The following is a 24,616-nucleotide window of genomic DNA, read 5'->3' as shown; positions in this document are numbered from 1 at the left end:
TTCTTGACTAGCTGAACAGTGCCAAACCTGGGACAGAACAGACCTTCCAGACTAGACGGTCTATATAAAGTCAAACCTGAGCCCGGACATTTGTGCACACGGGTTAAGTTTTACAATAAAGTTGCTAATATTCCAAACATAAAAAAATAGTCATTATCTGAATTTAAAAAAAATAAATTCATCACTTTCTTTGCTTACTCCTTAAATTAAAAATTACTAACCAAGGTAATTATACATAATATTTTTTTTTAGTCCTGATAAATATCGAACTGTATACAAATGGTATTTATATTCTGTTCGTTCTTTATATTGGAAAATTCTAAACAACGTTTCCGATTCGTTCAAATATTCTGACGCATTTGTTATATTTACGGTTATTACTAATGAACACCAATATATAATTAGAAATTTTTAAGACAATTTTTTCCTCAATTTATAATTTTTTGAACATGTGCAAAAACATGCTTTGTTTTATTGAGTAAAATACACGCCTTTTGGAAAAAGTTAAATATATCGAACCTGAATTTTTTTCAGCTTAAAGCGCAGATGCAACACGAAACCAAATTGTTTACAGGACAGCTTAATAATAACATGTTTCAATAAAAAATGAAATGTTTTTGCACATTTTACATTAGTAATAAAAGTATATATGAAAAAATCACCAGAATTTATAAACTAATAAGAAATATACATAAATATTCCTCTTTTAATTGACTTTTTAAATTCAGAGAACGAATAGAAGATATGATCCGATTGCAAAAATGTTTTGAAATTGAATAGTTGGTATGGGTGGGAAACTTCTCCTGGGTATTTAAATTCGTTCAAAAACAAGTAGAAAATGGAATCGGCTGGACATTCTTTTGTTTCAGGAAATGTTGTTAATATAAAAGTTTCTATCGTGATACATGCTCTTGACATACTTTACGTATCATTCAAAAAATATATTTAAACTATGTAAATCTCTTTTTTTATCCTCATACGTACCTCAGAGCGATTTTGAGAAATGATAACGTCAACTCAAAGTTTATAGCTTCTCGGTTTAATGCTCAAGGTTAGTAAAGGGAAGTTTTTCGCAGAAATTTGCAAGATTGATTACGGTTAGAAGATTATTGCCAATAAAATTATTTCACGGTAATGAAACGCATTATAAATGCGGAAGCAACATACGTTTAATAGAGCATTATTACGAGCATCGATTAGTTCAATGATTTATAACGCAAATTGATAGAGTGCAGTATTTCCGTTGCAATACATCTATTGTTTAAAATATTTAACCAGAACATAATATAACGTAATATGAATATTGACAATAATGTTCCGATATATGAGAATTTCGACACGTAATTAGAGAATCGAGCCATGAAATGTGGTTCATTAAATTTTGAAATGATTTTCCTACACCATGCGAATATGTTTTACAACTAAAGCATCTGCGATGCAAAAATCTACCATGTACTACCATATGAATTTGTGAAGACAAGGTTAAATAAATAATTCTAAGAGATATTCATAATAAAATATATTGAGAAACTTTTTTTTAAAGAACTCTAAAGAAATTTTTAAAATGAACTTTAAAAAGCCCCTTAAGACATTCTCAAACTTGATAAAATGAGCTTTAAAAATTTATTCAGAAAATGATTAAATAATTTTCTTTTAAAATAAGTTAGGTATGCTCAATTAGTTTAACTTTTATTGACATTACTAATTTACTAAATTTCATTAATTTATTTATTCTTTAATTTATATTATTGGCGCCATTATTAAATGAAAACCTTTTCTTTTATCATTAATGAACAATGGTTGCGGAAAATCTAATTTTCCTCTTCTTCCTTCAATAATAACAGCCGCTATTATCAGTAAAACTGCGGTACATCTAAATTTAATACATATTTGAATTATTTATTTTATATCCAGGCTGGTTTTTCGCCAAATTATTCAAATTTTATACTTAACAATTAATATGATCTTGTTCAAAAAATGTATTGTCAAGGATTTTTGTATTCAAATACTTTTTTTCAAAAGTGCACCATTGGGTGATACAGTAAACTTTGCTTGTGGTTATAATATTCATAAATAATTACTGAATGGCTAAAAAGTTTACTGCAAACTAATGTAGCACACTAAAAGAAGATTTTTTTCTCTGTTTATCTTATTTACTTACTTATTTATTATACTTACTTATACTTATATATACTTAATTATTTATTACTTATTTCTATACTTATCAGATTTGAAAAATAAGGTTTTTTTACATAAAAATAATAAATTTAAGACATCAACATATAATATATAAAAAATATTTGAAAATCGTAAACCTCATAATTTAATTTAGCATGTCTTATTGAAATAAACGTCTAAAACACGTTATTATGGATTTTTGGGTCAAATATTTGACAAAAGATTTGCAAAAAATGCATTCTTCTTGAATGATTGTAGAAAAAAATTTAATTTTTCACGTGTGATCACCTCTGCATCCTAATCTATTAAAAAATTGGATCATTTTTTCCCCGACCTTTCTAAATTTTCATGTTGTGTTAAACCAAACAGAATTTATTTTAAACACTTTTAGTGACATTATACAGAATTATATGAGAAGGGCGGGGGGTCATTCATAAATTATGTAAGGCGTATGTTAAACATGAATATAATTGAGTTTTCAACCCAAGAAGATCAATTTTAAACCACCAATAGAAAAATCTTTCAAAAATCCTCATCTTTTCAAATCTTTTCCAGCTTCAAATTATTTTTTAATCTCTTCCAATCTTCTAAGTATTTCTTGAATTTAATCGATTTTTTTGTTTGACTTGTTAATTTATTAAATTAAAACATATTGCTTTAAAATATTCTACTCTTTTTCGAAATTTACGGAAATCTTTTTTACATTTCTTTTTAAGATCATGTTTAAAACTAAAAAATCATAAACTTTTTTCCATAAATCTCAAGGAAATTCTATTTTTAATCCTTTCAAAATTGTCAAGCCTTCTAATATTTTTTTAAATTAATCAAATTTTTCGTAAAATTTTTTGTTTAATTCTGCAAAATAAAAAAATTGTCTTCAAATCTTGCAGATTCTTTTTGAATATTATAGAAATATTTTTGAAATGTTTTTAAATATTATTTTTTAATTAATTTATCAAAATATCAAATCAATTTATTCGTGCCTAGGAACGTAACTTTTCTCATTTTATTGAAACCCTACAAAATTCGTAAGATATCGCGTAAGTTTCCATTATTTTTTAATCATTTCAAAATCTTTAAGTATCTCTTAATCTTACCTATTTGTTCTAAAATGATGAATTATGACAAAATGTTGCTTTAAAATCTTTTATAACTTTTTTCAGAATTTTAGAAAATAATCTGCAATATTTTTTTATCTTTTTTATTTTACTCTTGGAATTCATTAAGGGACCGTTCAAAAAATATGTAACGCTTTTTTTCTGGAAATTTTGACTCCCCCCCCCCCTCGGAATGATTTTTCTATAGTAAGTGTATGTAACTTTGCCATTAGTGTAACACTCGCGAGGTGACCCCACCCTCCAACCCGTAGAGCGTCACATATTTTGAATGGCCCCTGAGGAACAAAAATTTGAAATTTCCCCATTAAACTTAAAAGAAAATTTTATTCTCTTGACGCCCTCCAAAATTTAATTTTTCTAAAAAAAATTTAATACTGCAAAACTAAGAGAATTGTTGTAAAGTCTTTTATATTTTTCCCTCTATTTTATAAATTGTAAACTTGAAAATATTCTTTTCAACTTATTCCTCAAGCATTAAAAATGTTCCAAGAAATCTTTTTCAAAATGGAATCACAAAATCTTTCTGAATAATTAAAAAGTTTCAACATTTTTTCGAATTCTTCAAAATAAGTTTTTGCCATAATTTAATTTTTTCTCTTTGTAAAATTTTTTAAAAATTTATAAATTATAGTGTGGAATCAAAATGTTAGGAAGAGATTTATATGGTATTATTAAACAATGATTTGCAATTTAAATGTTCTCTTCTATCAATAATATTTAGAAAATTTAGAAATAAATTTTATAATTACATAACATTATTTACAGGAAACTCTTCTTTAGCGCCGATTTCAGGGCCGACCGCGGATGGGAACTAACTCGTTATAGCCCGCTCCGCTTTTGTTTGCGCACGTCTGAGTGCTCGCCTGATTGACAACGGCAGACCCCGCGCACGCTGCACAGCTCCTGTTACACCTAACTGCGGTGACAATTCTCGGAAGCGCTATAAAAGGGACGGCTATTGAAGAGACTCACTGCATTTGGAAAATTTGATATACAAAATTACTGATGAAAAAAATTAATAAATCTTTATTAATAGATAATTAAGTTTTGCAATAAAGAATTTTCTTCTCATTAAAAATTCAAGTATGGTCGTGAAGTCTCTCAGACCGCACCATGGTTCTGATATGTGGGTCCCTCACCCCCCTTGGTGTAAAAGATTATTGATAACAAATAATGATAAAATTTATTTACTTTTTTATTCAAATGTCCCTCCATATACTTGTATAAAACAGAAAAAACTAAGAATAAAATTTGTTGCAGGAAATTTTTTAGAGCGATTAAGTTTGATTTAGCCAACTGTGCATCTTTCAAAAAACATGTGTTTGTCATGGGAAAACAAAAGCAAGTGTAACCGATATTTGTGTAAAGTTTATCCTGTGAAGTTAGATCACGAAAACTTTTTTACTTATATAATTAGATATAAATATATACAGCGATCTCAAGACCTCAAGTCCATGTTAGGGCAAAAATGAAAACACGTTCTTACTTAAAGGTTAAAAGGATTTCGAAACTTCTCAAAATATTTTAACACTCTGCTCTCGTTTTTATAACCATTTTCTTTACATTAAATTCAATATAATGGCAGTGGAGCATGCAGAAAGGGTTTTCAGAATAAGAAGTGTGTTTTAAAGCGGAAAATTATGCTACAAAAGTGGGTCTGCAATGTGGCGAGACTTTGACGAGACGTGAATATTGCTCCACTTCATTCACTATGCGTCAGTTTATATTCTGGTGTATATGACGTGCAGAATTCCGCATCATAAATTTTTAAAGTATAATATCAAAATATCATTGGAAATTTAAATATACATAACAATTAAATGTGTAATAAAAAATTAAAGGTTTTATGCAGAGTGCTTTCTTTAAATCCTGGACATAATTGCCGTGACAATTCCGTTTTTTTTAGGTATTTGTAGATTTTTCCAGGTATCAGTTTTCAACCAGCCATTCAAGTGTTTTTATTATTTTTAAACAATGAACTCGGAATATTTATACAAGTTTTTCGCGAGTTCCTTATGAATGAGGTTACTTTGGAAGTTATTGTAAATATTTTGGTTTGTAAAAATAGTGTTTTTCATACGTAAAATTTTAAAAATGTTTTTTTATTTTTGAAAATGACTTTATAAAGAACAATTAATTTTTTAACGGTCCAAATTTCTAGGAATTTAATTATTAATTTTAATTTAGAAAATTTTGACAAATTACGATAGCATATTCTTGAACATATTAATTATCACTATCGAATAGGTATACAAATAATACAAAAAATGATTAATCATTTCTTGAACTGGTTCATGGAACAATTGAAATTTCCATAAAAAAAGATGACTTTATAACTACAGATTAAAAATAGTTACAAATAAAGACATTAATTTTGTATACAAAAAATGGTAAAATATATTATGCTGTCAACCGTGATACTGAATTTTTCCTTAACATAAAATCTCTAAACGACATTGTCGATTTCGATTGTCACAATGACAGCATTGGAAAATATCGAAAAAATTGTCACGATTGCTCGCTCTTTGCTAGCTACACGCGTGCGACAGAGCAAAAATATCTTTGGACAGAGACATCCGTGAGTTAGACAGTAATGGAACGTTACACGTGTTTTCTTGAAGTTAATGATCCCAACGGAGCTGCCTTGATTTGCACTTGCTTGGATTTTAGTGACGTTCATTGGCTACGGTGTGCGTCTGTACTTGATTTTTAAATACGTACGCGAACTAGAGCCAATGAGCGACGCACAGTTCAAGCATGCGCAAGTATTTTTGTATCACTGTTGGGAATAATAATCGAATCAAAATTCGAAGTCGATAATACGAATCAACGCTTCTCCTTTACCACCACCTTGCCACCCGTACCGCCGCAATAAAGGGCCTCTGCTTGTTATTTATGATCGAATTCTTATTTCAATTTCGGAAAGGACATTTTAAAGCCTTCAAAGCATTTAAACGAGCTATTTGGACCATTAAATATATCTACCTGAGTGCCTGCGGAAAATTTCTCAGAGCTTCTCAGAGTCTTGAAAATCTTTAGCATATACTCTGAGATTTCTACCGGTAGGGTTAGTATATTTTTAATTACAATTTAATGTTTAAGTTATTATTTTTTATTAATATAAACATTAACATTAAGTAATATTTCTTTGAAACATGGAATTTGTAATAATTTGTGTTATCAAAGTCCATTGCTGGTGTAAAATGCGATAATAACTTTTTGAGATTTTGAGGTTAGGAATTAATTTTAGAATACAAGACCGAACTGCTGGTCGCAGAATTAGATAATTTTTGCCCCTTTAATGTAAATAATCCGTATATCTACAGAAATCTATAAAATATTATTTTTCGTTATGAAAAGTTACGAAAATGTACTACAAAAACTTTATGAAATTTAAGCTTTCACTCACTTTTCTTAATATGAAAAAATACTCCGTGTTTGAAATACATTGAAAATTAGTGACATTTTTTATACAACTTTCCCAATAATTTCATTCAAATTTGTAAAATTTTAGGTGAAAAAACAAAAACTATTTTAATCAGGATTGAAATAAAAAATAGCTTTTTATGTATTTATCCTACATCTTTTTGATATATTTTTTAACTGCGAGCAGTTCGCTCTTGAATTGTAAAATGTAATAATAACCTCAAAATTTTAATAAGTTGCTACCGCATTTTATATCAGCAATGAAATTTTATAACAAATTCCATGCTTCACAGGAATAATACTTAATGTTAAAGCTTATGGTGAATACAAATAATAACTAAGACATTAACTTATAACTAAAAATACACGAATGTTACACTAACTTTACTTAATATCAGAAAAGTACCATTGAACTCCTTGCACTTCACGTTCACCACAAAACAGCTGCATAAAATATATAGGCTTCTAATGTTTTATATGCCTTTAAATAATATATGGTTTAAGAAATGTGGCATTGAATGAATTATGGTCAGTTTTATGGGTGTATCGGATCTCCATATCTGCCGACAATTTTGCCAAATACTCAATATTTATTTTATAAAAACACAATTTTGAAAACCTCCAAAAACAGGTACATACGTAGGGATGTACGGGCACTTTCCTTATCACCAAATGGTCGGCAAGAAATTAGTTTTTGACCAACCAAAAAGTAACTTACAACAAAATAGTTGAATTGTCAATCAAAAAAATGAATTTTTAAGGGATAAGTTTTATATTTCTAACAAAAACCACAAATTTTCAACAAAATACGGCAATTTTCAAACAAATAATTCCATTTTTAACTAAAAAAGATCAAGTTTCAATAAAAAATATCAAATTTTAAACAAAACTAGAATAATTCAGTTTTTAGTTTATAAAAGTTAATATTAAATAAAAAAAATAAAATTTTCTACATTATAGCAATAGTAATTATAGTTATAGTAAATTATGCAAGACGTTTTTTCTGATATAAGACAAAAAATCGAATTCGGACGTCTCATGTTAAGAATAATAAAAAACAGATGAACCGAATAGTAGAAGTTTTAACAAAAAAGATGAATCTTCAATCACAACGATTAATTTTCTATTCACCTTTTTTTAAAACAAATGATAGAATTTTCAACTAAATTAATTTTTAATCCAAGAACAATATTAGGAAAAGTATTTAAAATAAGATAGAATTCACTTAAAATCAGGCAGGTTTTATACATTATTAAGCGGAATCTCTCAGCGATTAAAATTGTTTTATAGTAAATTCTGCAAAACGTTTTTTTCTTATCTAAGACAAAAAAATCGAATTTGGGAATCTATGTTAATAATAATAAAAAACAGATTAATTTTTTACCCATAACATTAATTCTCTACAAAAAACTATTAGTTTTCAACCAACAATGATATCATCAAAATTTCCCTTAAGATATTAATTTTTAACAAACAAACATAAAATCAAGAAAAGAGTTGAATCCTCTAAAAGCAAGATAAGATTTTAACAAAGAAACATAATTTTATACCAAAAAGACGAATTTTCAAATGAAAAAGTTAATTTTTAATAAATAATATAGTTTTTCATCCTGAATTTGTACATTTGAATTTTCAATCAATCTTTAACAAAATAATTGAACCCTAATCAAAAAGATCAGTTTTCAAACAAATAGTGAAGTTTGCAACTAAAAAAGATAAATACACAGTTGAACTTTCAAGCAAACAGATTTATTTTTAACCAAGAAGATTAATTTTATATAAAAAAAGACGATGTTTGAAACAAATAATTGAATTTTCAACCCAAAATACCAATTTTTAATTCCAAATTTCAGTGTTCCGCCAAAAGTAGGATAGTTAAATTTTCAGTTAGATAATTTAATTATTAACAAAACAAAAAAAACGGAATGTGCAACTTAATAGTTTTTCTCTTTATCAAAAAGCTGAATTTTTAAAGAAGAAGACTAATTTCATACCAAAATAACGAATTTTCGTCGAAATATGTGCATTTTCAAACAAATGGTTGAATTTTCAAATAAAAACGAACAACCTTTAACTTCAAATATCCATTCTCTACCAAAAATGGTATAATCCAATTTTATTTTACATAAATTAATTTTTGACTAACTATAAAGGAACTTTCAACAAAATAGTTGGATTCGCAATCAAAAAGATTAATTTTCAAGGAAGTAGTTTTATATTTCTAACAAAAAACAGAAATTTTCAATAAAATACATAAATTTTCAAACCAATAATTCCATTTTTAACTAAAAAAGATCAACGTTTAATAACAAATATCAAATTTCAAACAAAAATAGAATAATGCAGTTTTAAGTTTATAAAAATTAATATTCAATACAAAAAATTAAATTTTCTACGGATTATCAAACATATTAACTGAAACAGATAAATTTGACACCAAACAGTAGACGTTTTAACAAAAATATTAATTTTCAATCACAAAGGTTATTTTTCTATTAAAGAAATTTTTGAAAATAAATAGCAGAATTTTGTAGAAATTCTTGATGTAAGTTGTTGGCTTTAAGGTTAGGTGAATTGAAACTAATTACGTTGTTTCAAACATTTCGGCAAACAATGGTGGCCTTTAAAAAAAATGGTGGTTTTTAAAATTTTATGAAGAACTATTAATAAATCTTGCAGTACTCTTAAAACATTATTTTATTTTAAAGAAGTACAATTGATGAAAAAACAATATTAATATAGTCAAAAAAGTTTTGTCATCAATTTTTTATTTAATGAAATAATTTTCAATTGAAGAAGTTGTTTACAAATTATTTTTTCTGTGACTTAAAATCAAGCAGGTTCTATACAATATTTAGCAGAATCTCTAAGCGATACAATTTTTTTTATAGTGAATAACGCAAGACGTTCTTTTCCCCTATAAGAAAATAAAAACTCGAATTTGGACATCTATATTAAAAATAATAAAAAACAGATTAATTTTTTACCCATAAAATTAATTCTCTACAAAAAACGATTAGTTTTCAACCAACAATGATATAATGCAAATTTTCCTTAAAGACATTAATTTTTAATAAACAAAAAAAAATTTTTTTAAAGTTGAATCATCAATAAACAAGATAAGATTTTAACAAAGAAAATTAATTTTCTACCAAAAAGACGAATTTTCAACTAAAAAAAAAAAATATAAATATATAGAACCAGAAATAAGTATATTCCTTTTTAGCTTACAGAATTAATATTTAACAACAAACGATTAAATTTTCAACAAATTAGTTGAAATTTATTAAAATAGATGAATTTGATAATACATAGTTGAAGTTTCAAAGAAACAGATGAATTTTCAACCAAGAAGTTTAATTTTATATTAAAAAATCTGCCCGCCCCGCGGGAATAGAAAAGATAGGCTTTTCATTTATTCTTTTTCATAAAAAGATAAATAAGCGCGCGCAAGACTGCTAGTATTATATAAAATCCAGATAAGTTCCCAGGCGCAAATATCAAATATAGTTTATACATAGTGTGAAGTATTATATAAAATATTCATTTGTTTTATACATTTTTTATATAAAACAAATCAATATTATATATAATACTTCACACTATATATAAACTATGAATACTTTTTCCGCCTGAGTTCGTTCAATTAAATTTGAGTAACATTTGTGAGTGCTCTATCAAATTTTTGGAATTCTCGATTTTCGTACTATTTCCAGCAGCGCATTAATTTTAATAAGTTACGTCCACATGAATAAATTTTAATTAAAAGATGGCAAAAATTTATATCGGAATATCAATTCATACTAAATGAAATATTCAAAAATATGTAACTTGTGTATTTTTATATAGGTTGTTATATTAATGTATTTTAATTAATAAATATACTGAAATTAGTAAAAGCCGCATTAAAATATGATTGTTACGATGCTGAAGAATCTTAAATTAAGACGCTCAAAGTTTAACAAAGATTTTATTTTATTTTATTATTTTATTTAGATACACTGAAAACCGCGCACACAAATCGTAATAGCAGATAATATATTATTGGAAAATGCTATTGTTGTAAATCATGCAATAATCCTATTCAATAAATCATTTGGTTCTGTAACACACTCTGTACAATTATTGTCCAATAATTTTGATAAAAGCAACTTGTATGGAAACAGTTAAATAAATAAATTATTTGGAAGAAATTATTTGGTTTTAAAGAACAAAATAATGCCTTGTTTATTAAGATTGAATAAAAAATTAAGATATGTAATGCAGTGGTTTAAAAACACCAACTGCAAAAATGCACCGTAAACGTGGTAATTTTTAATACACTGAAACTGATTGCCGTTATATTTTTTCTGTTACAAACTTTTTTTCCATTTGAGGTTATGTCGTTGTGTCGATCCCAAAAATCCATTTATTTATTATTTGTCTCATATATGGATTCAATAAAGTTCAACTTTATAAACAATTATTCATTTTAAAAACATCCATGAATTTACTTTATAGCTTTTTTTGGCAGGACGTTTTGATTTTTCAACCGTTAACTTTTTCTAAAATTGAACTGATAAATGACAAAAGCATTAAAATTGCACCATTCTCTATTATACATATTAAATATTAAAGAGTCTTTAATAGAAAAACTTCAAACTTAAACTTAAATCTTCAAAGTTGAAACACACATTTTACAAAAAAGTTCAAAATTACATCTTTTTGATCTATAAACATTTCAAATAAATAAATCTTCAATTTTAGACCTGAAACATTAAAGAATTTTCCATTGTATATATTAAAAATTGAAACACATATACAACAAAAAAGTTCGAAATTACATTATTTTAAACACTAAACATTCAAAATTACATTATTTTGAACTATAAACATTCAAAATTCATAAATCATAAATTGTAAATCATAAAAAAGAAAGGTTTAAAAAATGACAATTGTTAAAATTAAATATTTCCCAGCCGTGAATCTTCATAATTCCACTTTATATTCCACATTTTTTTCAAAATTGTATAATTTTAAACTCTCAACATTCCAACTTAATAAATCTTCAATTGTTAATCTTAAAAATTCGAGAATTTAAAATTGGAAAGAGGTAAAATTGAAGAGTTTCCAGTTGCAAATATTGAAAACTGAACTACTAAAAAAAATCAAAATTACTTATTTTGAAAATGTTAATCTGGAAAATTTATTAATTTTCAATTCTACATTATCAAATTTGAAGAATTTTAAATTGTAGCTCAGCAATATTGTAAGTCTTTGCATTTGAAATTCGAAGACTTTAAGAGCTTTTAACTTTAAAACTCAACAATTACAAATTATACAAGTTTCAAGTATTACAATAAAAAATTCTGTAATTTTGGTTATTTGAATTTGGAAGATTCGGACCGGAAAACAATTCACATTAGTTCTTCAAAATCTACCAAATTTAAGAATTTTGATTCACTTATCGTTAAAATTGAAGAATTTCTAGTCGCAAATCTTAAAAATTGAAAATTTGTTACTGTGAATCTTTGAAATGGATCTAAATGTTGCAAAAAAACTTTTAAAAACCTTAAAAATTAAATTTTAAACTGTACAAATTCCCAATCAATGAATTTTCAATGACTAATCATGGAACATCATAAACATTCCAAACTAATAAATCTTCAAAGTGTAACTACTAAAAAATCTCAAGATTACATATCTTGCAAATAAAAATCTTCTATACTTTTGAAATTCAAACATTTTCAATTGTAACTCTTTAAAATCACAGGAGTTTGAATTATAAGTCTTTAAAATTGAAAAGTTATTAGTCTTGAAAATGTAATATTAAAGATGATATAGCTTTTAAGTTTTATGATAAAAAATGCATTAATTCTGATAATTTGAATAAAAATTTTTTAAATATTGACATTTGCTTTTCAAAAGCATTCAAATTGAGGAATTTTTATTTATACATATTTACAATTCAAGAGTTTTCAATTGTTAATCCTAAAAATGAAACTATTCAAAAAAAGAAAACGTTCCAAAATAGATACTTCTAAATTACACACTTTATGAATCTAAGAATCTTCAATAACACAGCCACACAAAAAAAAACAAGTATGCGGATCTGGTAACAAGACACACGTATTCCTATGGATTTTGGGGCGCTGAACTCAAATTCGGTATCAAAAATCACCCATTACGTCATGGTTGAGCCATAACTTCAACAAATGACGAAAAATCATGCACTGAGGCGAATAAATTTCAAAATAATACCAGTGATGCAAACTTTCACTTCAAAAACATGTCGACAACTGTGAAGGATTAACCCTTGTCTGATATCAAATTATTTATCATAACTTTACCCAACACAACCTGACCTCACCTAACCTGAATTAACAGAAATTTATTGAACTACACGTAAAGCTCTGGAAGCATATTTTCCCAGTAGCAAATGTGTGCTACATCGAATGCGTCATCTCGAGCCTAACCTAGAAATAAATCTAACCTAGCCTAACCTAACCTAACCTCACGAAACACAATTAAACTGATTGTGTTGTCCCGTTGTGTTTGCGGTACCGTTTGAATCAGCTTGGGCTTAACCTGCAAAGAGGTCAAACCTATCCTAACCTAAAAAAATCTGACCTAACCTAACCGAGCCTAACTTAACTTCACGTAACACAATTAAACTCATTATGTTGTCCCGTTGTGTTTGCGGTACCGCTTCATTCAGCTTCGGCTTAAGCTACATAGAGGTTTAACCTATCCTAACCTAACAAAACCTGACCGAACCTAACCTAGCCGAATGAAATTCAACCACACGTGTAGCTATATAAGCGTACGGTTCTCAGTCTTAAATGTGTGCTATGTTTAATAGGTTAACTCGATCTTAACCTACAAATAAATCTAACTTAACAGAACCTAACGAAATTGTGCTAACGCAACACAACTTACCTTAAGTGTTCCCGTTGTAACACAAGAAATTTCATTTCATTGTACTACAGGTGGTCAAAAATTTAGACGCACATTACTCATTTGAAGAAACTTAGAACTAGAAGTAGAATTGACCCCATTTCAATTAACCTGACAATGTTTGTATCAATTAAAATGTAGAACTATAACTTCTGCTTTTCTTATCTTAAGGGATATATTTATACTATCTTTCGTGTTTACATTTTATCTTGCTTTTTATCGTAATTAAATTGAATTATAGGCCTGCTATAACGTGTCCTTTTTTCTTCATTTGCAGGTTAAGATCGAGTTAACCTATTAAATACAGCACACATTTAAGACTGAGAACCGTACGCTTACATAGCTACACGTGTGGTTGAATTTCATTCGGTTAGGTTAGGTCAGGTTTTGTTAGGTTAGGATAGGTTAAACCTCTATGTAGGTTAAGCCGAAGCTGAATGAAGCGGTACCGCAAACACAATGGGACAACACAATGAGTTTAATTGTGTTACGTGAAGTTAAGTTAGGCTCGGTTAGGTTAGGTCAGGTTTTTTTAGGTTAGGATAGGTTTGACCTCTTTGCAGGTTAAGCTCAAGCTGATTCAAACGGTACCGCAAACACAACGGGACAACACAATCAGTTTAATTGTGTTTCGTGAGGTTAGGTTAGGTTAGGCTAGGTTAGATTTATTTCTAGGTTAGGCTCGAGATGACCCATTCGATGTAGCACACATTTGCTACTGGGAAAATATGCTTCCAGAGCTTTACGTGTAGTTCAATAAGTTTGTGTTAATTCAGGTTAGGTGAGATCAGGTTGTGTTGGGTAAAGCTATGTTAAATAAGTTGATATCAGACAAGGGTGGATCCTTCACAGTTGTCGACATGTTTTTGAAGTGAAAATTTGCATCACTGGCATTATTTTGAAATTTATTTGCCTCAGTGCATGATTTTTCGTCATTTTTTGAGGTTATGACTCAACCATGACGTGATGGGTGATTTTTGATACCGAATTTGAATTCAGCGCCCCAAAATCCATAGGAATACGTGTGTCTTGTTACCAGATCCGCACACATTTTTTTGTGTGGCTGTGTAATTATATAAATTTTCAAGATAGGCGCATTTCAAAAAGATCAATCAAATTTCGTGGCTTTAAACATTCAAAATTAAACTATTTGGTTAATTTTCAGTTGTAAAAATTCTAAAATAACTTAAAAACATGTGTGTTTTATATTAAAGAAACCGAGCCCGCAACATAATATTTTTCATTTAACCAAAAATAACTTAAAAATGAAATTCGTTTTAAATTAAAGGACAATTTCTGTAGGAACTAAAAACCATTTCTTTGATGGAGAGTCAATGATTATTTTTAATTCATTTACATAATCATGTACACATTTTCAACTATTTAATATTATTGATGTGCCTGAAGTTCATTTTTAAGAGAAAATTATGTACTTACGTGGAAGACTTTTTCGACGGGTTATTTGATAGTACTATTTACTATAGTAAATAACCCGTAAATTTGATTATGCATTTTTATAGATTCCTCGACAGGTTAAACATATAAACTAAAAAAAACATTTTGAAGAACGCTTTTGATCATAATAATTTCTAATAAAATTTAATAAAACAAAACTATACATTTTTCTTAAATCTTTGATTAAATAAATACCCTGTATATAATAATTAATATAATTAATCCCGATAAAGATAATACATGTTCAAAACTAATTTATAAAGCATTTGTTTAGTAGTAGCAATTTACATATTCCGGAATCCACTCCCCCAAAAAATCTGCTATGTAATTTATGAATAGATCCCGAGGAAAAATTGCTTCCTCCTTTTTTAAGAGCGTGAGAGAGATGATATATAATTTCAGCTCCTTCTTATAGATATATGAAAATTAAATCTACGAGATTTGTCCGGAAATTATTCGAACTTGTGCTCTAGCGCTGTACCTATTTTAGCTATTATCGTAAACATGTACAGTGAAACTCTTCAATAGCTCTCCCTACTATAGCCCTTCCGAGAATTGACGCCGCGCCACAGGTAGGTGTAACATGAGCTGTGCGGGGGCCGCAGCGTCTGCGGTTATCTCTCAGGAGAGCACTCAAGCATGAGTTAGTTCCCATCTACCATCAGCCCCAAAGTCGGCACTATAGAAAAGTTTCACTATATTTACTATTTGGGGGGGGGGGGGCTCTGTGATGTCTAGCCACGTACGCGTCGAATTTCAGGATGACGGCAAGAAAAATTTGGTCGTTCATGTTCGGAAACTATTGTTATGATTCGAAAAGTATATGGTGATGATCCTGTGAGTGACACTCAAATTGAAAAATAATTTACGTGATTTAAAAGTGGTCGTCCTTCAGTGGAAAGTGACCCACACTTTGACAAGCCCGCGATTACGTGACGCAGTCAAAGGTATTATAAGTCTAGATGTGGCACCTCATTAGCGAACCTATAATAAGTTCCAAAATCTAAAAAAATAACATTGGTTAGAAAGAGACAGGGATGTCTCCATTTCTTTTTAACTAATGGCATTTTTTTAGTTCTTGGAACTTATTATTGGTTCGCTGGTTAGGTACCGCATCTAGGCTTATAATATCTTTTACGCAGTAGGATGATTTGTGGAAAAGTGGCGACTGGGTCCTTCAGAACAACACAGCTGCACATTCATTGTAATTTATTTAGTAATTTCTGGCGAAATACGACTAACATAACTAAACAGGAAGACGATTTCAAGACGTAGAGAAAATAAAAGAGAATGCGACGATGCAAACACAGAATAAAGTAATGATAAAATTTGTTGCAGGAAATTTCTAGAGGGATAACGTTTAATTAAGACAACTTCGAATTTTCAAAACACATGTGTTTCATGAAATAACAAAAGAAAGTTTAAGCAATATTTAATTAAAGCTTATTCTGTAAAGTTAATTTTTGTTGCACCAAATCTTTCATCTGCAATCGATGTAAAGTTTATCTTCTGTTTTTTCTGTGAATGTTAGCTATTCTGAAAGATGACTTTAAGGAGTATTCCCGAGAGTGGGAGAATTACTCGAAGAATATTGTGGCTTTGGAAGAGAAGTGTTTTGAATGGAATATCGTCGCGTTTGACAGGCATTAACTCTTACTCATGGTTTACCGCAAGGGTTCCGAATAGACCTGGTATTTAAAAGTCAGACATGTATAACATAAATTGTTACTTCGACGGAATGAAAAGTAGTGTGAAAAACTTATTAATTACACTTGAAACACTTGAAAGATATAATGTCATATTGATAGTCAGAAGGTATATTGAAGTGTGTGTTTATGTTCAATAATGTGTTGTGCAAACCGGATTCGCTTCGATAGCATACAATTGTACGTTTGCTCACATAAAGCAATGAAATGCTAAGTATAGTATCCAAAGCGAATGAAAAGTGAAGCATGCAATGGACCGTATCGATATTTTCTATCACTAGCGGCACATTTCAAGGCCTTTGATAGGCGGTTTTATATCTTATGTGTACTGATGAAAAATATTCGCGTGATATGTGAAAATATTATTGGAATTACATCAAGATTCATATTGTTACGACTAATAATTTGCTTAATAAAATTAACCTAATATTTTCACTTTCAAAGACCAAATCGATATCGAATCATGAAGGCACTGCAACTTCAAATCCGAAATCTATCGGAAAATTTAAAAATAGCAGATTTTTTCCTGAAAATATTAAAAGTAGATTTTCTCAAAAACTCCAACTTTTCTCTGCTACATTATTTGCCGAAATGCTACTTAAATGACAAAAAAATCTTTCAAGTTTGATGCGCGCTAATTTTTTTTGTTCAAGGCGATTTTTTACCTCAAAAAAGTGAATTTCCGCATTTTTTCTATAAACGACAGATTTGAAAAAATGGTAAGAATTGCTCATTTTAAAAGTATCTGCAAAAAACTTCTAACTATCTAGCTTGCATGATGTATTCACATCGAAACGTTTTTCACAATTTAAACAAAAAAGTCTGTAAGACAATCAGTTTTTCCTATTTGTTTTCAAATTTACTTTGTCTTGATACATTTATTATATAAAAAATGCTTTACATGTACAAGTAAAACAATATAAAACTTTTTAGATGAATTAAAAATATAATTAAGTTAAATTATTATTAATCCAATGTAAATGGCTGGACACTTTGGTACAGACAAGAGGCCATTCAGTTCCTCCGCAGCGCCTTGAGTCTCCCCACGAAGCAAGACCAACAAGTACGCCATTCAATGTCAAAGCACTTCCAGAATCAAACTGAAATAAATAAAATTTTAGATGTCTCAAAACTTTTTTTTTGATACTTTTATTAAAAAAGGTATAGTTTTATATAATAAACCCTGAAAGTTCTTTGGTGAAAAAGTTGATCAATTTTGTTTTTCCACTACCAAACGTTTACGAGTCACTTAAGGGTGCCATAGGTAAAATTTTCTAACTTTTTGCGTTTTATTATTCGACAATCCTTTATAAGTTTTTTTAGCCCAGCCCATTTAGAAATCTTAAAAATTACGGAGAATATAGGTCAATTTTTATTTCATCAAGTGATGACATTTTGAACTTTTCAAAGTTGAAATGGCGTTTATTAGTATCTATTTCGTTTTTGTAACATAGCCACTAGCCAGTGAGAAGATTTTTAAAAAATTCCAATTTTCTAAACGAAAAAGTACTAACTTTTTTCAGACTATTTTTATGAACTGAGCAGTGATAAAAATATATATTACAAAAAACACTATAAGTGAGCCAATTAATTTTTTTTAAACTTTTATTATTGGTATTTATTATTCACAAAGTAATTAAATATGCTTCTGAATTGCGCATTATTCCGTTTCTTATGTCACGGTCAATCCGTTCATGAATTGCTCCTTAAATTTTTTTTTGAAAAATGGGTTTAAAAAAGTAATTAAATATTTGATTATATTAAATCTCATAACTGTAACGTAATTTGTAATAAATTACCTGACAAGCTCCAGCTTGTACATCAGGAATAGAAGCACAGATTTGAGAATCAGAAACACGAAATGTTCTTCTCGCATATTTTTTTTTGCAAAACGTTTGGTTTGCTATCACGAGATTAAAACGTTGTAAATGATCAATAATATAACCATCAAACTGCAATACAAATATTATAAAATAAAACTATACAATTTATTATATAATTTCTTAAATATTAAGACATTAAAAATTTACAAAATTTTTTCCCCAGCCGGAGATCACGACTGCCTGATTGGTATTTAAGGTTTCATCCGCCCTTGGAAGACGAATAAAGTTGGTTAATTTATTGAAAACAATGGGGTATTTCAGCTAGAATAAAAAAAAAGTTAACTAAATCGTCTCCAAAATACCACAATTTAAATGGTAAATTCTTACTTTAACTAAAGCAATGTCATTGTCTCCGGTAATGCGACTGAACTCCTCATGGATAATTATTTTGTCTACAAAATATCTTAATCCTGGCTTACTTATTTTTAAATTACCAGCTACTACTTTTATACGGGATGGAAATCTTGTGTAACTAAAAAAATAATACAAACATAGAAAACAAGCAGGGCTGCCGCAGAAAAATTTCATTGAAAAAAGTAAACCAATTGACCTATTTTAGCAGAGAAATGTACCAAAAGTGACTAGATTCTAAGCCTAATTAATTTCAAGGTTAATGGAATGAATTAAAAAGAACTGATGAGAATTCAAAAGAATTTGACAAATTTCTTAAGATTTCCGTATGAGTTTAACAAACTTCTACGTGAATAAAAAAACTCAGTTTTAAAGAACAAATTACCTCATTAAGCAGATAGAATTGAGTACATTTATTAAGGTTTAAGTGAATTTAAAAGAATTCCGTAAGAGATAAGCAACTGAAGAAAATTAATTTTTTTTTACAGAATTCAGAATAAATCAACTAGAATTCAGAGTAATTCCGAGTGAGTTCAAAGAAGTTGAAAATAATTTTTAAATCAAAAATATTCCACCGATTTCAGTAAAATTGAAGCGATTTAAAAAAATTCAAAGTATAACCTGAGACTCCGACAAAAGGCCTTGAAAAAATTTCGTAATTAAAAAAAAACAAAGAATTAAAATCAAATTCGAGTGAATTTAAATAAATTGAAAGTAAATAAGAATTCAATGCAATTCACAACAATTCAAGGGCAAATAAAAAATTCAAGTAAATTGAAAATAATTTTAAAATATTTAAAAAAATCCTTCAATTTATTAAATTTCAAATGCATTGATAAAAATCTCAAGGAATTTGAAAGAAATTGATGAAAGGAATAAGAATTTAAGGTAAGTTTAGAAGGATGAAATAAAAAATACAGTGAATTGAGTACAATTGAGTGAGTTTGTAAGAGTTAAAATGAATTGAAAAAGGTTAAAGTACATTTTAAAAATCAAGGGAATTCCATAAAATTTAAACTAATTCAGGATAAATTGTACAGAATTCCGGAGAAATTTCAAATGCTTTTAAGAAAATAGAAAATATTCGATTGATTTTCGTATAATTGTAGCGAATCTAGAAGTTTTCAAGAGAATTCGATTAAATTCAAATGAAATCAAGATCAACAAAAATCCATTGAAATCAGATAGATAGGAGTGAAGAAAATTAATTAATAAGAATCTGATAAAATCCATTAGAATGCACAGAGAATTTAAAAGCATCACAGTGAATTTAAAAAAAGACCAAAAAGATCCATTGATGGATTTCAGGGGAATTTTAAAAAATTTAAAAGAATGAAGAAATCAATCAGATTAAGAAATCCTTGGGTTCTTTGTTTAAATTTATTGAAAATAATTGAATCTTTAAAAATAAGCTGCAAAAATAATTTTTAATTTATTTATGTGCTACATTGTCAAAAATAAATGTACTTGTCCAAACAGTGGGCTGCAGTGAGTATATATTCCTTTTTTATAATTGCTCCTCCGCAAAAGTGTTGGTGGTAATATTGAAGTGATACCTAAATAAATAAAATGAAAATTTAAATGTTTAAACCCCGAGATTATTTCCAATAACTTCATGTGAAATAAATTCATCATTCTGCTTTGAAATATTATTCACTATTACTTAAAGTTGAATTACTCATAATATGTTTACCTGGTAAGGAAATTCTCCAGGATTGGCATTTACTTGGTAAGCAAATTTCGCTATCTTGTATTTTTCTACAGTATCGAATTTTCTCACTAGTAAATTCGATATAACACTTTCAGCTGTTAATAGATATAATTATTAAAATTTGAAGATTTTTACAAATTAAAGTAATAGAATAAAATAAGAAACTCATGAATGTCAAAATTTTATTTCATTATGTCAAAATTGCTTACTTTTTGAAGAAGACAAGGAGACGAAAAAGAAGAATGCGCTAAATATCATTGCGTGAACAGTTTGCTGAAAGGTACACAGAATTCTCTACAAAAAGAACAATTTTATGCTCTGATCGTAAAAATTGAATAAATATAATCATTTATATTTTTAATATTAATATCTACTTGCGCTTTAATTTAATTTTTTAATTGGTTAATTAAAAAAAATGTCTTGGCTTATTTTGGAATCAATAATCTAGAGTTTTTTATTTGATTATCGAACATTTAAATAATTTAAAATAATATCATTAAATACAATTGAAAATAATAGAAGACTGATAAAAGTTTAATTTAATACTAAATGAGTTTTTCCTTGACACTGAGCAGCGTGGATAAAAATACTAGGTAACAAAGAGTCACGCATCGTTTCATTTTAATGAGGAAATAAAATAGCTCGTTCAAGTAAAAAATTGGACGATTTTATGAGTCCTTTTGCGTGGTGCTAAATCATATAATCAAGTATGTTTTATAAAAAAGATCTACACAATATCCTGTCCTTAATAATACTAAAATTAAATTTAAGGAATTAACTTTGGATTAGCAACTTATTTGCCTCAAAACAAGGAAGGGGAAATCCACACAAATTATAGAAGTTCGCTGATTCTTCGAATAATTTTTTAAACCAGATCAGTAATAATAAATCAATTTTCATATTTTTGATGAGTAAAATGATTCTAGAGATTTATTTTCCTTCGAGTGAATTCTGATGACAAATAAATGGCAAGTGCAAACAAATATCTAAGATACGGACATCAATAACTAATTCACTTTTTTTTATAAAAGATAATTTCTTTTTATGTTTTTGATTACAGGACTAGAGAGAGGAAAAAATAGAAATAAATTGCGTTAATCATTCTCACTAATTTGCTTTTATTCTCAATTCATTTTCCCAAATTGGAAAGAAAATTACGTATCTATAATTTTAACAGTCATAGTAAAAATGATTAAAAATGGTAAAATGTGACTTTGTGTGTCCACTGGATCAGAAGTTTTTCTGCTTGTAATGGTGCAATTTTTTGTTGAGAATGAAGGATAGACTTTTTATTCTTTTTATTCAGAAGAAAACGATTACGAACGATCTCGAACTCTAAACTGACCGATTTATTCTTACTTGAAATTACAGAATAGGCAGCATTAAATATGTAGCAAAATAAAACTAATTATTCATCTGAAATTTATCTACTGGAAATGAATTTTTCTTCAGCTAAGTTCAAAATAAAATCTGGGGGAAACTTTTCTTCTTTTCCCTTTGTCAGGATTGCTCAAATATTCAAAATGTTAAATTTCCTGTATTTTCCCTCAAAATTTTTTATTCTCCCTGACTGTTATACATTTTTCATTAAGGTATAAAAACAACCTTGAACCTAGGAGAGTATGAGGAAAAAATTGCATTACTAGAAATGACTAGAAATAAATTTGTAACCAATTAGCTGACTTTTCAACCAAGAGAAATAAATCTTTAACGAAAAATGTAAAATTTCATATTCCTCAAAAAAATATTTCAACTTTCCATAATGAACAGTTGGATTGAAGCAAAAAATATAATTTCTCAACATATTCGTTGAATTTTTAACCAAAAGAGATTAATTTTAAAACCAGATAGAGAAATTTTCAAAAAATAGTCAAAAATACATGTTTTATACAAAATAGTTATATTGAAGCCAAAAAAAATGTAAATCTATAAAGACAAAGTTTCAACAAGTTACTTGAATCCTGCATGAACACAGGTGAATTTTCAACCAAAAAGTTGCATTTTTAGCAAAAAGTAAAATAAATTTCAACAGTAACATGAATTTAAAAAAAATCGTATCCTCAAGACAAGGGTTCAATTTTCAACCAAGAAATAATATTCGATAAATAAATAAAATAATGCCATCCAAAATAATGAATTGTTATGCCAGAAAGACGAATTTTATACAAAACAGTTAAATTAAAATAAGAATTTTCAACAACCAAATTAATATTTGATTACAGAGTAATGCAATTTTTAACCAAATAATGATATTTTTTAGCACAACATGAATTCTCCAATAAAAAATCAACTGCAGTCACGGTATAGAAGCCGTTTCAGGGGTACACTTAATCTTCTTCGTAAAATCTAGGGACTCGCCTGACCATAAACAATCAGGGCCGTGTGAATAATTTCTGTTGGATTTCTGTTGGAAATCCTTTATAAAAGTACTGGTGGCCATTTTAATAGAAAGAAAAATTCCCGATCATTTCCCGCATCCTCCTCGGTTCACAAACATTTTTCACGGTCAGTAAAATAAAAAGAAAATCGAACTCTAAGGATAAGCATTTTTCTATTTGAAGTAATAAAAAACAAACTAAAAATTAAAGTACTCCAATTGGAACTCTTGAATTATAAAACTTTGTATTAGAATTTTCAATAATTTAGCATTTTTACTTTTTATCAATGATAGAGTACAAAGATTCAAATAGTTAAAACATCCTTGAAAAGCTTTAAAATTTTATTTCCAAATATAGCAAAATCTGGAAGTTGTTTAAAATTTCTTTCAATCAGAAATTATTTTTGAAGTTTTTTCAGACCTTTTAAATATTTTAATAAGTAATAAATGGTAAAAATAAATGTTTTTTAGCAAAAATTTTCAACTTCAAACGCTTTTAATTTTTAATTATTCAAGTCTTCAAGTCTGCATTTATAATCTTTTTAAAGTGAAAATGACAGCTTAAAAATAAAAATTTAAATAAAAAATGTTTAAATTAAAAAATTTCAAATGACGCACTGTAAAGCGTATGGTATCATAATTGAAAAAGATAAGAATTCAACTCATTGTTTTTAAGGCTGTCATTATAATCAAACTTTTGCACATATTTTCCTTCTAAAGATTTGTAAATTTGCCGGTCAAAAAATAAATTCTGCAAAATAGACTGTTTTGAGGCACTTGATTTCACTTATATGGGGTAAAATTTGCCACGTGTCCCCACCTCAAATTCTGTAAAGAGATACCTATTACGATGATTCACCCCGACCGCTAACATTCAATTGTATATAACCCCTGATAAACTTTTCAAATTTCACTTTTTTATGTGGGTTTTCGAAAGTTATTTTAACGAGGTTTACAATCAAAATAATCAATAAACAATAGACAAATTATTTCACCTTCAATGTTCATTTTAAAAAAACGTTTTTGAGTTTTTCTCCAAAATCGGCATTTTTATTTTTTTTAATTGGGCTAGAAAAAAGCTTGTTTTTTTCTCTTGAAAAGCATCTTAAAACGAATATGGGATGGAATGTATTGGTTGATTTGTATGAGATAATACAAGCGTGGTTGCCCTGTGCTCACTAGCTAGAGCGCTACTGGGCATGCTTGTGAAATCTCAGTGGTTCTAATACTTGATCAAAATGATTTTTCTGTTTGGGTGTAAAAATTTCTTTTATTTTATTTTGAGTTTTATGTATCTGGGGAACAATTTATTTATTTTCAATATTAAATTTAGAATACGGTTCCATTGTAGGAAAACGATAGTTAATAAAATACACCAAACCCTCGCTTTTAGTCCAGTGTCGAGGGTTGCCTTCATATAAACTTGGACTGATTTCGAGGGGATCGAAACGTAAACAGTAAGGGCCACCTCACTC

At 28.1% G+C, this 24,616-nt stretch overlaps 2 protein-coding genes across 2 annotated transcripts in view; both read right to left on the bottom strand.

Annotated features, from left to right (window-relative positions):
* Window positions 1-21,022, bottom strand: part of LOC117181064 (granzyme K-like) — a 65,114-nt gene extending 44,092 nt beyond the window's left edge. Inside the window, exons 1-3 of the mRNA XM_033373632.1 lie at window positions 20,974-21,022; window positions 20,747-20,859; window positions 20,521-20,609 (exon numbers count right to left, since the gene is read on the bottom strand). Coding sequence (XP_033229523.1) covers window positions 20,521-20,609; window positions 20,747-20,859; window positions 20,974-21,022 — 251 coding nt within the window. The remainder of the gene's footprint in view (window positions 1-20,520; window positions 20,610-20,746; window positions 20,860-20,973) is intronic.
* The window catches only part of LOC117182335, a 603,484-nt gene that overhangs the window by 493,100 nt on the left and 85,768 nt on the right, over window positions 1-24,616 (bottom strand). The gene's annotated exons all lie outside the window — the stretch shown is intronic.

This window comes from Belonocnema kinseyi, chromosome 10, assembly GCF_010883055.1.
Source record: "Belonocnema kinseyi isolate 2016_QV_RU_SX_M_011 chromosome 10, B_treatae_v1, whole genome shotgun sequence".
NCBI lineage: Eukaryota > Metazoa > Arthropoda > Insecta > Hymenoptera > Cynipidae > Belonocnema > Belonocnema kinseyi.
This window is presented reverse-complemented; position numbering and strand designations above follow the sequence as displayed.